General features: G+C 42.2%; 1 protein-coding gene across 4 annotated transcripts in view; it reads left to right on the plus strand.

Moving 5' to 3' along the window:
- Positions 1-3038: 3038 nt before the first annotated feature.
- Positions 3039-14198, plus strand: part of LOC128704487 (myogenesis-regulating glycosidase) — a 135946-nt gene continuing 124786 nt past the window's right edge. The window contains exon 1 of one of the 4 annotated variants that reach the window (XM_070102929.1): positions 3039-3218. In XM_070102929.1, the coding sequence (XP_069959030.1) occupies position 3218 (1 nt within the window). In that variant the 5' untranslated portion in view covers positions 3039-3217. Of the gene's footprint in view, positions 3219-12784; positions 13191-13493; positions 13516-13663; positions 14016-14198 lie in introns of those variants that run through there. The other 3 variants (XM_070102925.1, XM_070102928.1, XM_070102926.1) reach the window with 3 other exon arrangements.

Raw genomic sequence — 14198 nt, forward strand, 5'->3', positions numbered from 1 at the left:
ACTAGTACGTCTTACAACCCAGGGTTTTTGACGTACTAGTACGCCTAAATTCTAGCGCCCTCAAATCTAGTGAGAGAAAGCTGGTAGGCCTACATATGTAAGAATGGGTCTATGTGGTCAGTGTGCGCAGTATAAAAAAAAATCCTGCAGTGCACAGTGCGTAATGAGAAAAAAAAAACTGACCGTGTTTTTTGATTAAAACAGCAACTTTGCACTGTATTTTCATATGGTATTTATTGTTGTATTCTAGTTTTCTTGGTCTCATTTTATAGAATGGAAGACATATTACAGAAATTGAGATGATTTTGACTGGTTTTACAATGAAAAGTACTTAGAAATTGAGCTCAAAGTAGCAGAAATGTTCGATTTTTACCAAAGTTCAAAAGTAAACAAATCATGCCAAGCATCCAATACACATCAACTGGTGAGTCTAATATTCTTTCACAAGTGCGCTGATATTATTTATACCATTTCTACACTAATGCAGTAGTCTGCATAACAGTAAATCTTATTTTTTTGTGAGAATAAAAATTCAAAGTGGAAAGCCAAAGAAATATAAGAGGGGCCTGAGGATGTGACTAACAAACAGAGAACTTGTTATTTTAGTGCTAGGAATGTCTTGTTTATTCTGGACCCTATTCGGAAATTTGCATCTTTTGAAATTTGTGTGAAATTGGCAAAATTGCTAAATTCTGACCACTTTATTGGATAGTTGAAATCGGTAAATGGGTGGTTTCTTGTACTCATTCGATAGAAAAAAAATGGAGTTCTAGCGAAATAGTTATGATTTTTGTCAACTAGTATACTGGAATTGGCCGAAAATAGGGCTCAAAGTGAGCAAAATCGCCGATGCGTAAACATCGTTGAGACCGCTAACTTCGCAAGAGCACAATTCCGTAAGCTTTCCATCAAATTTCATACTTTTGGTGTCATTATGATCGGGAAAAGATTCTCTATCTTTTCATAAGAAAAATTTTTTTTTTTTTTTTAAATTTGGCCTACCCTGAGAACAAGTCTCTGAGAGGACCTGTCGACCCCCAAAGGGTTAAAGACCATACTATTGCTAAAACTTCTTTCTCACTTACTGTATAATTACGTTCAGCCTTCGTAAGGACTTGGCTAGCAAATGCAACTGTGTTGTACTTGCCATCAGTCTTCTGAGCTAGTACAGCAACTATGCCAGTTGAACTAGCATCAGTTGTCAGATAGAAGGGCTTAGAAAAATCTGGAAATTTCAAAATTGGCACAGAGAGTACATTGTCTTTGAGAGTTTGCAATGCTCTTTCTTGATGGAAGATCCAAACGAGAAGAGCGTTTTTCTTAAGCAGCTTGGTGAGAGGAGCTGCTATAGAAGAAAAATTGGCACTGAACAATCTATAAAAACCTCTTAAGCCCACAAAGGATCTTATGGCATCAGCAGTTTTGGGAGGTGGAAAATTTAGTACTGCAGTTACTTTACTTTGGTCAGTCATAACCCCTCTAGGAGTGACTGCATGACCAAGAAACTTAATTTCTGATCTGAAAAATTGACATTGAGACAGTTTGATCTTTAAATTGGCTTCTTCAAGCTTACCAATTACTACATCGTATTTTCAAGTGCGTATCCACGTCTTCAGACATAACGATTACGTCATCTAAGTGCACCATAAGTGCGTTATCTATGAGACCTCTAAAGATAATCATGAGCCTCAAGAATGTGATAGGTGAAGATCGTAACCCGAAGGCCACACGGAGGAAGTGATAATGACCTGTAGGAGTGGACAATGCAATTATCTCTTGGCTGTCCTCTTGAAGAGGGACTTGCCAAAACCCTTGTAACAAGTCCAGGGTCGAAAAGACTTTATCTCCGATGTTACGTAAAAGGTCATCAAGTATAGGAAGTGGGAAGCGATCTTTAATAGTTTTCGCATTTACCTTCCTAAAGTCCATCACTGGGCGCCAAGTACCGTCCTCCTTAGGTACTAGAATCAAGGGCGCATTCCAGGGTGAATTGCTAGGTGCAATAACTCCATCATCAAGCATCTGATTGATCAATTCTTCTGCGACAGCAACTTGTGAATGAGGCATTCTGTACACAGGTATATAAATAGGTCTGGTACCAGGTTCAAGTGGGATACGATGGGACAATTAGTTTTTTATACCCATCTTCTTACGACGTTTGTTCAACAGACTCGACAAATGCTTGACCTCGTCTGGGAAGTCAGTGGGAGCTAAGTCTTTCTCCTCTACTGACGGAATGGATTGATCCAGTGGAGTGGATGAAGTCTCGGTAACTGATACTACTGGTAACTGATACTATTGAGACAGTGGTTAGTAGTGGTTAGTTGCCTTGTATGGTGAGACCGGTGGTTAGTAGTGGTTAGTTGCCTTGTATGGTGAGAACAGTGGTTAGTAGTGGTTAGTTTCCTTGTATGGTGAGACTGGTGGTTAGTAGTGGTTAGTTGCTTTGTATGGTGAGACCAGTGGTTAGTAGTGGTTAGTTGCCTTGTATGGTGAGACCAATGGTTAGTAGTGGTTAGTTGCCTTGTATGGTGAGACCGGTGGTTAGTAGTGGTTAGTTGCCTTGTATGGTGAGACCAGTGGTTAGTTGCCGTGTATGGTGAGACCAATGGTTAGTAGTGGTGAGTTGCCTTGTATGGTGAGACTGGTGGTTAGTAGTGGTTAGTTGCCTTGTATGGTGAGACCGGTGGCTAGTAGTGGTTAGTTGCCTTGTATGGTGAGACAGGTGGTGAGTTGCCTTGTATGGCGAGACTGGTGGTTAGTAGTGGTTAGTTGTCTTGTATGGTAGACTAGCCTATGTGGCCTCAGCAGATAACCTTGAAATAGACCACAAGGTGGTCTGCTATCTCTCTTTCCCATGTGTTCTCTCACACACACACACTCAGAGAGAGAGAGAGGGAGAGGGGGGGAGAGAGAGAGGGAGAGGGGAGAGAGAGAGAGGGAGAGGGGAGAGAGAGAGAGGGAGAGGGAGAGGGGAGAGAGAGAGAGGGAGAGGGGGAGAGAGAGAGAGACAGGGAGAGGGGGGGGAGCTGGCTGGCTGGCTTCATGGTCACTCTGAGGCTGACATCAGGCTGACCCAGACCAACACACTATCCTTCTTACTCCCTTTAAGACTGGTTTTCCATACACCAACGGAATCTTTCCCTTCCCTATTTGCCTGCCAGTCAGTCTACCTGTCAGCCTGTTTGTCAGCCTGCCTGTCAGCCTGCCCGTCATAAGTGAGTAAATGTTTTATTTTTCTTGACCCTCTGAAAATGTGACTTTGTGATGATTACTTAAAGTAAATCTTTTATCTTTTTTCTTCCTCACTATCCCCCATCATTATTTCCTTAAATAGAATATTAATATATTCCTGTGGATTCCTTTGATCTAGTTCTGGTCTTTTAAGAAGCATGCAAACAGAAAAGGCACCTGAAGAATGCATATAGAAATAGCTATTTCTTTCAATGTTACCAGAATAATAATTATAATATAATAAAAATAATAATGAATAAGACGCATGTTCGCTACTTCTGGATCCTACTTACTGAAACATTTCACCTGCATGTCAGGCTTTTCAATCGAATATAGAGGCGACTTATATACTGGAAACAATGACAGTAACGGAAACAAAGGTTTTTCACTCCCTTAGCCTTCAAGAATTCATAGGAGACACTTGTCCTGTCTTCTGAGGAATATTATAACAAGAACTACTTCTTCTTCAGATAGCTGAAGTCTAAGGGACTGAACACCTTCAATTAAGACTTTGGAAATTAACATTTTCTATCAACTCTTCAAGGCTAATGGAGTGAATAACTTTATTCAAGACTAAGGAACTGAACACTTTGTCAACTCTCCAAAACTAAGGGGCCGTTCCCCTCAAGGAAGGTTCCTTGACGCTGGTAAGTGGCTCTTGATCTAAGGAATTGGATCTGTGTTCCGGTTCCCTGAATTGAGCCTGAATACCTTCCATCCCCCCACATGCGCTGTATAATCCTATGGGTTTAGTGCTCCCCCATGATTATAATAATAATAAGGGGTTGTTAATTATATAGATGACCTGTGTAAGATTACCAGTATTATTAGAAGCAAAGGCGATCTTGTACTGGAGCCAGAGGAGATGCAGCAGTTGGAAACTGCGTCACAAAGGGAATAGTGATAAAGATTGGTAAAAAAAATTCGTAAATAACTTCTTATTAAACAGATAAATAAATTAATGTGTCCTAGATGGCTCACAATGTGAAAATTCGTTAAACGGAAACGTATTTAACCCTTTCAGGGTCGAGAAGCCCTTTCCTAAACTTCTCAGGGTCGAAAATTTTTTGAAAAAAAAAAAATTTTTTTCTTATGAAAATATAGAGAATCTTTTCCTGATCATAATGACACCAAAAGTATGAAATTTGATGAAAAACTTACAGAATTATGCTCTCGCGAAGTCAGCGGTCTCGACAATGTTTACTCATCGGCGATTTCGCCCACTTTGAGCCCTATTTTCGGCCAATTCCAGTGTACTAGTCAACAAAAATCATAACTATTTTGCTAGAACTCCGTTTTTTCTATCGAATGAGTACAAGAAACCACCCATTTACCGATTTCAACTATCCAGTAAAGTGGTCAGAAATTAGCAATTTTGCCAATTTCACACAAATTTTAAAAGGTGCCAATTTCCAAATAGGGTCCAGAATAAACAAGACAGACATTCCTGGCACTAAAATAATATTTCCTCTGTTCATTAGTCACGTCCCCATGCCCCTCTTGCATTTCTTTTGTTTTCCACTCTGAATTTTTATTCTCACAAAAATAGATTTACTGTTATGCAGACTACTGCATTAGTGTAGAAATTGTATAAATAATATCAGCTCACTTGTGAAAGAATATTAGACTTGCCAGTTGATATGTATTGGACGTGTGGCATGATATGTTTACTTTTGAACTTTGGCAAAAATCGAGCATTTCTGCTTCTTTGAGCTCAATTTCAAGGTACTTTTCATTGTGAAACCAATCAAAATAATCTAAATTTCTGTAATATGTCTTCCATTCTATAAAATGAGACCAGGAAAACTAGAATACAACCATAAATACCATACGAAAATACAGTGCAAAGTCGCTGTTTTAAACCAAACACACGGTCAAAGTTCTTTTTTCTCATTACGCACTGTGTGCTGCAGAATTTTTTTATACTGTGCACACTGACCACACAGACCCATTCTTTCATATGTAGGCCTACCAGCTTTCTCTCACTAGATTTGAAGGCGCTAGAATTTATGCGTACAAGTACAGTGGACCCCTGGTATATGATATTAATCCGTTCCTGAGAGCTTATCGTATGCCAAAATTATCGGAAGGCGAATTAATTTTCCCCATAAGAAATAATGGAAATCAAATTAATCCGTGCAAGACACCCAAAAGTACTATGAAAAAAAAAGTTTTACCACATGAAATATTAAGTTTAATGCACACAAACTGAAGAAGACATGCACAGTTAGTAGTACGTACTCTACTAACAATAGAATGCATGACACTTACCTTTAATGAAGATCTGGTGATGATTGATGGGATGGGAGGAGAGGAGAGTGTCGAAGTTGTTAATGTTTAGAAGGGGAATCCCCTTCCATTAGGACTTGAGGTAGCAAGACCTTTTCCGGGGTTACTTCCCTCCTCCTTTTAATGCCACTAGGACCAGCTTGAGAGTCACTGGACCTCTGTCGCACAACAAATCTGTCCATAGAGCTCTGTACCTCCCGTTCCTTTAAGATCTGTCTAAAATGGGCCACAACATTGTCATTGTAATAGTCACCAGCACAGCTTGCAATAGCTGTGTTAGGGTGATTTTCATCCATAAAGGTTTGCAGTTCAACCCACTTTGCACACATTTCCTTAATCTTTGAAGTAGGCACAATGGATTCCACAACTGCATAGGCTTCTCAGGGTTAGCCCCAAACCCTTCAAAATCTTTCTTAATTTCCATACTAATTCTCACCCTTTTTACCACAGAATTGGCACTAGAAGCTTTCTTGGGGGCCCATGGTGACTTATTTTGCAGAAACAAGCACCAAAAACAGTGATAATATGGATAATATGGAATGTACTGAATGTATCCTTAGTTGTGCGCACACTGGCTGGCTTGTAAACACTGGCACACACAGGGCAGTTCAGGCCCTAACCAGAGGGGGAGCAGGACGGCTATATATAGGCAGGAAGAGGTGGTGGTAGTAGTAGTAGTAGTACAGGAATTGTATAATACTGACAAGATGAAATTAAGACACATGCACAACACCCGGGCATCCCCATCATAGACGCTTCGCCATACAGCCAGCCACTGGATGGCGAAACGTCCACAACGAAGACAACCAGACGCCGCACATGTGTCTTAATTTCATCAGTAGTTGTAGTAGTAGTAGTAGAAGAAGAAGAGGTAGTAGTAGTGGTAGTGGTAGAAGTGGAAAATAAGGAAGACGAGCCAGTCAAATACACAGGAAGGAGAGCACTGCAAGAGAGCTAGATGCCCACAGAGGGAGAGCAAGCGCACAGAGGTGCGTGAAAGGGGAAGTGGTGAAATAAATGAAGGAACAGAAACACGAGACAGGAGAGAGAAAGACAACAGAGGAGAAAAGGAAAGAGGAAAGGGGAAGAGGAAGAAAAAAATGAGGATTCAGGTTAAGTCACGGGTGTTCTGAAGTTTGGAGCATTTTACAATGTAGTGGGAGAGGAAGGCATCTACAGAGACGAAGCCAGGGCTAAGGTTCATACAAGGAAAGTTGTGTATTAGAGAGGATTCAACTAGACGGCGACTGTTCGAGTTGGAAGTAGGGAAGACAGTTTTAGCAGAAGACCAGTCAATAGGATGGCTATGATCTCTGACGTGACAGAAAAGAGCATTGTTAGTGTCGGCAAGCCTAACACTATTTTTGTGCTCCCTAAGTCTGTCAGAGAGAGATCGACCAGTTTCTCCAAAGTATTGATTAATAATCTTGCCCCTTCCATTAAGTTTAAAGCTGAATGGGAATCTAATTCCTTGCTTCCTTTCCTTGATGTCCATGTCCACCGCTCAGTTACAGGTTTTTCCTTTTCCGTTTACCGTAAACCTATGCACAGTGGCATGTACATTCACTACTTTTCCTATCATGCTTCCCCTGTCAAGAAAAGTGTCCTTATCTCCCTCTTTCTCCGTGCCCTCCGCATCTGTGATCCTCAGTTCCTTCCAGCAGAAATTTCCACTCTTCATAATTTGTTCTCCCATCTTGGCTACCCTTCCCATTTCATAGACTCTGCCCTCTCACGTGCTAAACGCAATTTCTTCTCTCCCAAACTCTCTACCCATGGGAACTCTTCTATCCTCTGCCTTCCCTACATTTCCGGTCTTTCTAATCTCAACAATTCTCTCCGTCCCTTAGACATCAAGCTTACCTTCCGCCAGACTAACACTCTTCGCACTAATCTCGTTCATACCTCTCCTCCCTCTACAGATGTTCCTGGTGTCTACTCTATTTCTTGCTCCTCCTGTCCTCTTCAATACTTCGGAGAAACTGGTCGATCTCTCTCTGACAGACTTAGGGAGCACAAAAATAGTGTTAGGCTTGCCGACACTAACAATGCTCTTTTCTGTCACGTCAGAGATCATAGCCATCCTATTGACTGGTCTTCTGCTAAAACTGTCTTCCCTACTTCCAACTCGAACAGTCGCCGTCTAGTTGAATCCTCTCTAATACACAACTTTCCTTGTATGAACCTTAGCCCTGGCTTCGTCTCTGTAGATGCCTTCCTCTCCCACTACATTGTAAAATGCTCCAAACTTCAGAACACCCGTGACTTAACCTGAATCCTCATTTTTTTCTTCCTCTTCCCCTTTCCTCTTTCCTTTTCTCCTCTGTTGTCTTTCTCTCTCCTGTCTCGTGTTTCTGTTCCTTCTTCATTTATTTCACCACTTCCCCTTTCACGCACCTCTGTGCACTTGCTCTCCCTCTGTGGGCATCTAGCTCTCTTGCAGTGCTCTCCTTCCTGTGTATTTGACTGGCTCGTCTTCCTTATTTTCCACTTCTACCACTACCACTACTACTACCTCTTCTTCTTCTACTACTACTACTACTACAACTACTGATGAAATTAAGACACATGTGCGGCGTCTGGTTGTCTTCGTTGTGGACGTTTCGCCATCCAGTGGCTGGCTGTATGGCGAAGCGTCTATGATGGGGATGCCCGGGTGTTGTGCATGTGTCTTAATTTCATCTTGTCGGTATTATATACAATTCCTGTACTACTACTACTACTACTTCTACTACTACTACTACTACTACTACCACCACCACCTCTTCCTGCCTATATATAGCCGTCCTGCTCCCCCTCTGGTTAGTGTGACTTTGTCAATGGTCCAAGTCGGACCGAAACGTCGTCGTAAGCTTCTCTCTTTTATGTGCGGGTTATTTGTGTTTGGAAACCCTGAAAGGGTTAACACACAAAAATACAATGTAACAACTGATGTGCAGTGTGCTTAGTTTAAACAGTGGTAATTGCATGAAAACGCTCGTATGTGATTGTTATATCGGCGAAAAAAGGCGCTCGTATGTTTATGTTGGGTACTAAAGAAAGATGCTTGTATGCTTATGCTGGGTGCTAAAGAAAGATGCCAGTATGTTGATGTTGGGTACTAAAGAAAGATGCCAGTATGTTGATGTTGGGTACTAAAGAAAGATGCCAGTATGTTGATGTTGGGTACTAAAGAAAGATGCCAGTATGTTGATGTTGGGTACTAAAAGATGCCAGTATATTGATGTTGGGTACTGAAGAGTACTTGTATCGAGGGTTCTCGTATCTCTGGGATTGCCGTATTAGTATTGAAAAAGTCGCAAGTGATGAAACGTCTCCTTCAATAAAAGTCTTGTTTATGCATGTGTCTCATTCCCACAGTCTGTCGGTACTAACGTACTTGTACATTACATCATATTGTATGTATTTTTTTTTTACACACGCTCAGCTGTTTGCCTCTGCCAGATAACAGTGTGACGTATGAGAGGAGTGATGTATCTGGCTTAACTTGGGCTTTCGAGAGGCATGATACCAATCGATTAGTTGCTAAGAAGGGGAGGGGCCAAGAGCTGGAGCTCAGTCTTGGGAATTCAGCTGAGTAAATACACAGATGGCATTTCTTGGGAATTAAACACGATGCTAAGATTATGAGAGGAGAGAATGAGTATACCTGAGGTATAACACTACTGCTGGTCTACAAGTCTACATAGGTGGGGATGGTTGGTACATAGCATATGTAAGATTGTTGATAGATTAACATGCACTAGTTTTAGTCCCGCAAATCAGTAGAACCATTAAAAGATTTAAAAAAAATGAAGCCCTGATGATTATTCTAGGCTGTCCTATAACTACCGGTATACCTCATTTGAGGAAAGAATTATGTATACCTATGTAGTGTTGCTCATAGAATACATGAAATCAGAGCTGTAGCTGCTGCCTGGTAATCAAAACAATGTTGTCTCTAAACAATTACTAGAGCATATAACTCATGGGACAAGTGAATCAAGATGGATTCAAATAACCACACACACGCAAATAAACTGTATCATATTAGGAAACAACAGCATTTTCCGCCACCCTGGCGGAAAATGCCCACCAACCCATAGACAATCTTCAACTTTGATAATTTTATAATATTAATGCTCTGTACACATTAACAGCCTTAGATTAGACTCCAGGCTAAGGGACTGATTACCTCAAACTTCTAATCTTTACCATTCTTCTTTGCATTGGACTGATGATGCCACTGTGTGGCAAAACGTTTCCATAATAAAGATACCCAAGTGTTGCACATGTGTGTAATTTATCAACTTGCTGATTCTGTGAACCATTTAACTACAATGTGAGGGGTAAATGGAAAATCCATAGGGGCCATATGGCACATGGGGAATGAGAGGCATTCAGAGTAGCCCAGTTCCTTAGATCAAGAGCCCCCTCACCAGCATGAATGACCCTCGATTGATATAATTTTTGTGTAATTATTAAGAACATAAGAATGGAGGAACACTGCAGAAAGCCTACTGGCCCATACAAGGCAGGTCCTTATCAAAATCATCCATATCACTTTTGTGGCACACACACGTACAATAAGGCACCTAAATTGCTGGGAACAGTTGAAGTCCCTTGATTTGTATTCCCTGGAATGCAGGCGAGAGAGATACATGATAATGTACACGTGGAAAATCCGAGAGGGACTGGTACTAAACTTGCACGTGAAAATCACTCCCTATAAAAGCAAAAGACTCATCAGGAGATGCAACATTCCCCCAATGAAAAGCAGGGATGCCACAAGTACACTGAGAGAGAACACTGTAAGTGTCAGGGGTCCAAGACTGTTCAACTGCCTCCCAGCATACATAAGAAGGATTACCAATAAACCCCTGGCTGCCTTCAAGAAGGCACTGGACAGGCACCTAAAGTTAGTACCTGACCAGCTGGGCTGTGATTCGTACATCAGTTTGTGTGCTACCAGCAGTAACAGCCTGGTTGATCAGACCCTGATCCACCATGAGGCCTGGTCAGACCGAGCCACGGGGGCGTTGACCCCTGAAACCCTCACCAGGTATACTTCAGGTATTCTCAGCCATGTATTTCATAGTTTTTCTTTCAAATTCTTGGATAGCTTTACCCAAAGCTGTCCAAGAATTTAAAAATTTATTACACAAGTTGTCGTTAATTATGTGTGATCAGGAAGTAAGTGTGAACAGTTTACCCTTGTGTTCCCACAAGTCAATAATGGTAAATAAGACTTTTGCAGCACTTGTGAATCTTTTTTCTGGTAATGTTTCACAAGCCAGTGGCTTCTTCAGTCCATTGGTAGAAAATTGATGGTCTCCAGACTGAGGGACTGACTACCTCAAACTCTTCCTCACCTACTGTTTCTCTGCATCGGACTAAACAAGCCATTAGCTGGCAAAACTTTTCCAGAATAAAGATTCCCAAGTGTTGCAAAAATGTCTTATTTACCATCAATTCTTAATTGTAGTGAGAAATTGTGCAACTAATTGTCTCAAATTTTGCTGAAGAGGTGACCTGGAGTTTACCTGGAGAGAGTTCCGGGGGTCAACGCCCCCGCGGCCCAGTCTGTGACCAGGCCTCCTGGTGGATCAGAGCCTGATCAACCAGGCTGTTACTGCTGGCTGCACGCAAACCAACGTACGAGCCACAGCCCGGCTGGTCAGGAACCGACTTTAGGTGCTTGTCCAGTGCCAGCTTGAAGACTGCCAGGGGTCTGTTGGTAATCCCCCTTATGTATGCTGGGAGGCAGTTGAACAGTCTCGGGCCCCTGACACTTATTGTATGGTCTCTTAACGTGCTAGTGACACCCCTGCTTTTCATTGGGGGGATGTTGCATCGTCTGCCAAGTCTTTTGCTTTCGTAGTGAGTGATTTTCGTATGCAAGTTCGGTACTAGTCCCTCTAGGATTTTCCAGGTGTATATAATCATGTATCTCTCCCGCCTGCGTTCCAGGGAATACAGGTTTAGGAAACTCAAGCGCTCCCAGTAATTGAGGTGTTTTATCTCCGTTATGCGTGGCGTGAAGGTTCTCTGTACATTTTCTAGGTCAGCAATTTCACCTGCCTTGAAAGGTGCTGTTAGTGTGCAGCTATATTCCAGCCTAGATAGAACAAGTGACCTGAAGAGTGTCATCATGGGCTTGACCTCCCTAGTTTTGAAGGTTCTCATTATCCATCTCGTCATTTTTCTAGCAGATGCGATTGATACAATGTTATGGTCCTTGAAGGTGAGATCCTCCGACATGATCACTCCCAGGTCTTTGACGTTGGTGTTTCGCTCTATTTTGTGGCCAGAATTTGTTTTGTACTCTGATGAAGATTTAATTTCCTCGTGTTTACCATATCTGAGTAATTGAAATTTCTCATCGTTGAACTTCATATTGTTTTCTGCAGCCCACTGAAAGATTTGGTTGATGTCCGCCTGGAGCCTTGCAGTGTCTGCAATGGAAGACACTGTCATGCAGATTCGGGTGTCATCTGCAAAGGAAGACACGGTGCTGTGGCTGACATCCTTGTCTATGTCAGATATGAGGATAAGGAACAAGATGGGAGCAAGTACTGTGCCTTGTGGAACAGAGCTTTTCACCGTAGCTGCCTCGGACTTTACTCTGTTGACTACTACTCTCTGTGTTCTGTTAGTGAGGAAATTATAGATCCATCGACCGACTTTTCCTGTTATTCCTTTAGCACGCATTTTGTGCACTATTACGCCATGGTCACACTTGTCGAATGCTTTTGCAAAGTCTGTATATATTACATCTGCATTCTTTTTGTCTTCTAGTGCATCTAGGACCTTGTCGTAGTGATTCAATAGTTGAGACAGACAGGAACAACCTGTTGTAAACCTGTTCGAAGCCCATTTAATTTCATTTGTTTACATGGGCCAAATAGATTAAGTTTGATTACTAGAGATAATGGAGAAACGTATTGATACCTACACGGTGTGGGAAGAGACACTTATGTACAGTTCAGGACACTGGAAAAATAAACAAATGCAGTATAATGCAATCCTTTATTGACAACGTTTTGCCCACACATATTGTCAGTAATTCTACCAATATTAACCCCTTGACTGTCGCGGTCATAAATATACGTCATGGGAGATACCGTGTTTGACGTATCTATACGCATAAATTCTAGTGGCTTCAAATCAAGCGGGATAGGGCTGGTAGGCCTACATGAGAGAGAATGGGTCTCAGTGGTGGGTGTGCACCCTGTGAAAAAAATCTGGGACTCAGCGGTGCATTGTGGAAACGCCATCTTGGTAGTCCATTTTCACCATGCCTGGCAGTAAGAAGTTTCTCACTCCTCGGCGGATTGGAGGCCTTTTGTTCCCAAGTGATAGCTCAAACAGCAATGAAAGTGTCAGTGAAAGTGAATTCCCTGGTTTTGAAGTGGGTGTGACCGAAAAAAGTGCCCAGGATAACATAATTAGTGATGAAAACCCAGATGACCCACAACCTTCCACCTCTGGTGCTGGGCCAGCTCGTTCATGTTCACCTGTACCAGGACGAAAGAGGAAACTATTTGCCCGTGTACAAGACTCAGACGTGAGCAGTGCAAGTGATAGTGATAGCGATTTCAAGGTTATTGAAAGCAGTTCTAGTTGTGACAGTGAGGGTGAATATTCCCCAGTGAAGCGGCAGCATACACGACGTCGCATGCGGTTTGGTAGTGTGCCATATGCTCTTCCAAGAGGAAGGAGTACATCTTGGAGCACATCCCGTGGCCCTACACCACGACCTGATAGTGAAGATGACGATATTGTTACGATGGGTGTCAATGATGCAAGTGAGGCAGCAGGCGGTGGTGGTGATAGTGATGGTGGCACGAGTCATGTGACACCAGCAGCGGGCCACGCTACTACCCGTGCTGCTGACTCTGCACAACTACAACCAGCCTCACCTGACCCTACACTCCCACAACAACCACAACCACATTACAATATCCAGAACCCACCAGCTGACCGCATCTGGGATTGGCAGCAAGATGACGAGTTTGTTCCCAATCCCCATGACTTTGATGGAGGACAAAGTGGAATACGGCCATTATGTACACTTGGGAACAATCCCACTGAACTGGAATGCTTTCAGTTGTTCTTCGATGAACCCCTGATGGACATTATTGTCAGGGAAAGCAATACATACTATGAGTACACCATGGCAAACACTATTCTGTCACCAAGATCATGCCTACACCAGTGGAAGGACACAACTGTGGCAGAGATGTATCTGTTCTTTGCCACAATAATGCTTATGCCACATGTGTATAAGCACAGTGTCAACACATACTGGGCGACAGACCGCCTGATTTCAACCCCTGCTTTCAGTGACATTATACCAGTGAATAGATTTGTGTTGCTGTTATGTATGGTACACTTTTCAGACAAAACAAGGCCTGACAGAAGCGACAGGTTATATAAGATCAGACGTGTGTTTATGTACCTGAAACAAAAGTTCTGTATGTATTTTTGCCTCTTCAGGAAGCTTGTTATTGGTGAGTCTTTGATTTTGTTCAAAGGAAGACTCTCGTTCAAACAGTATATACCAAGCAAGAGGAAACGCTTTGGTATAAAGTTATTTGTTCTGTGTGATTGCAAAACTAGTCTGGTTTTGGATATAACTGTGTACACTGGCAGTAAAACATTGGAAGATACCAGAAAGTTACTGGGTATCTCTG

Source organism: Cherax quadricarinatus, chromosome 84, assembly GCF_038502225.1.
Source record: "Cherax quadricarinatus isolate ZL_2023a chromosome 84, ASM3850222v1, whole genome shotgun sequence".
Classification (NCBI taxonomy): domain Eukaryota; kingdom Metazoa; phylum Arthropoda; class Malacostraca; order Decapoda; family Parastacidae; genus Cherax; species Cherax quadricarinatus.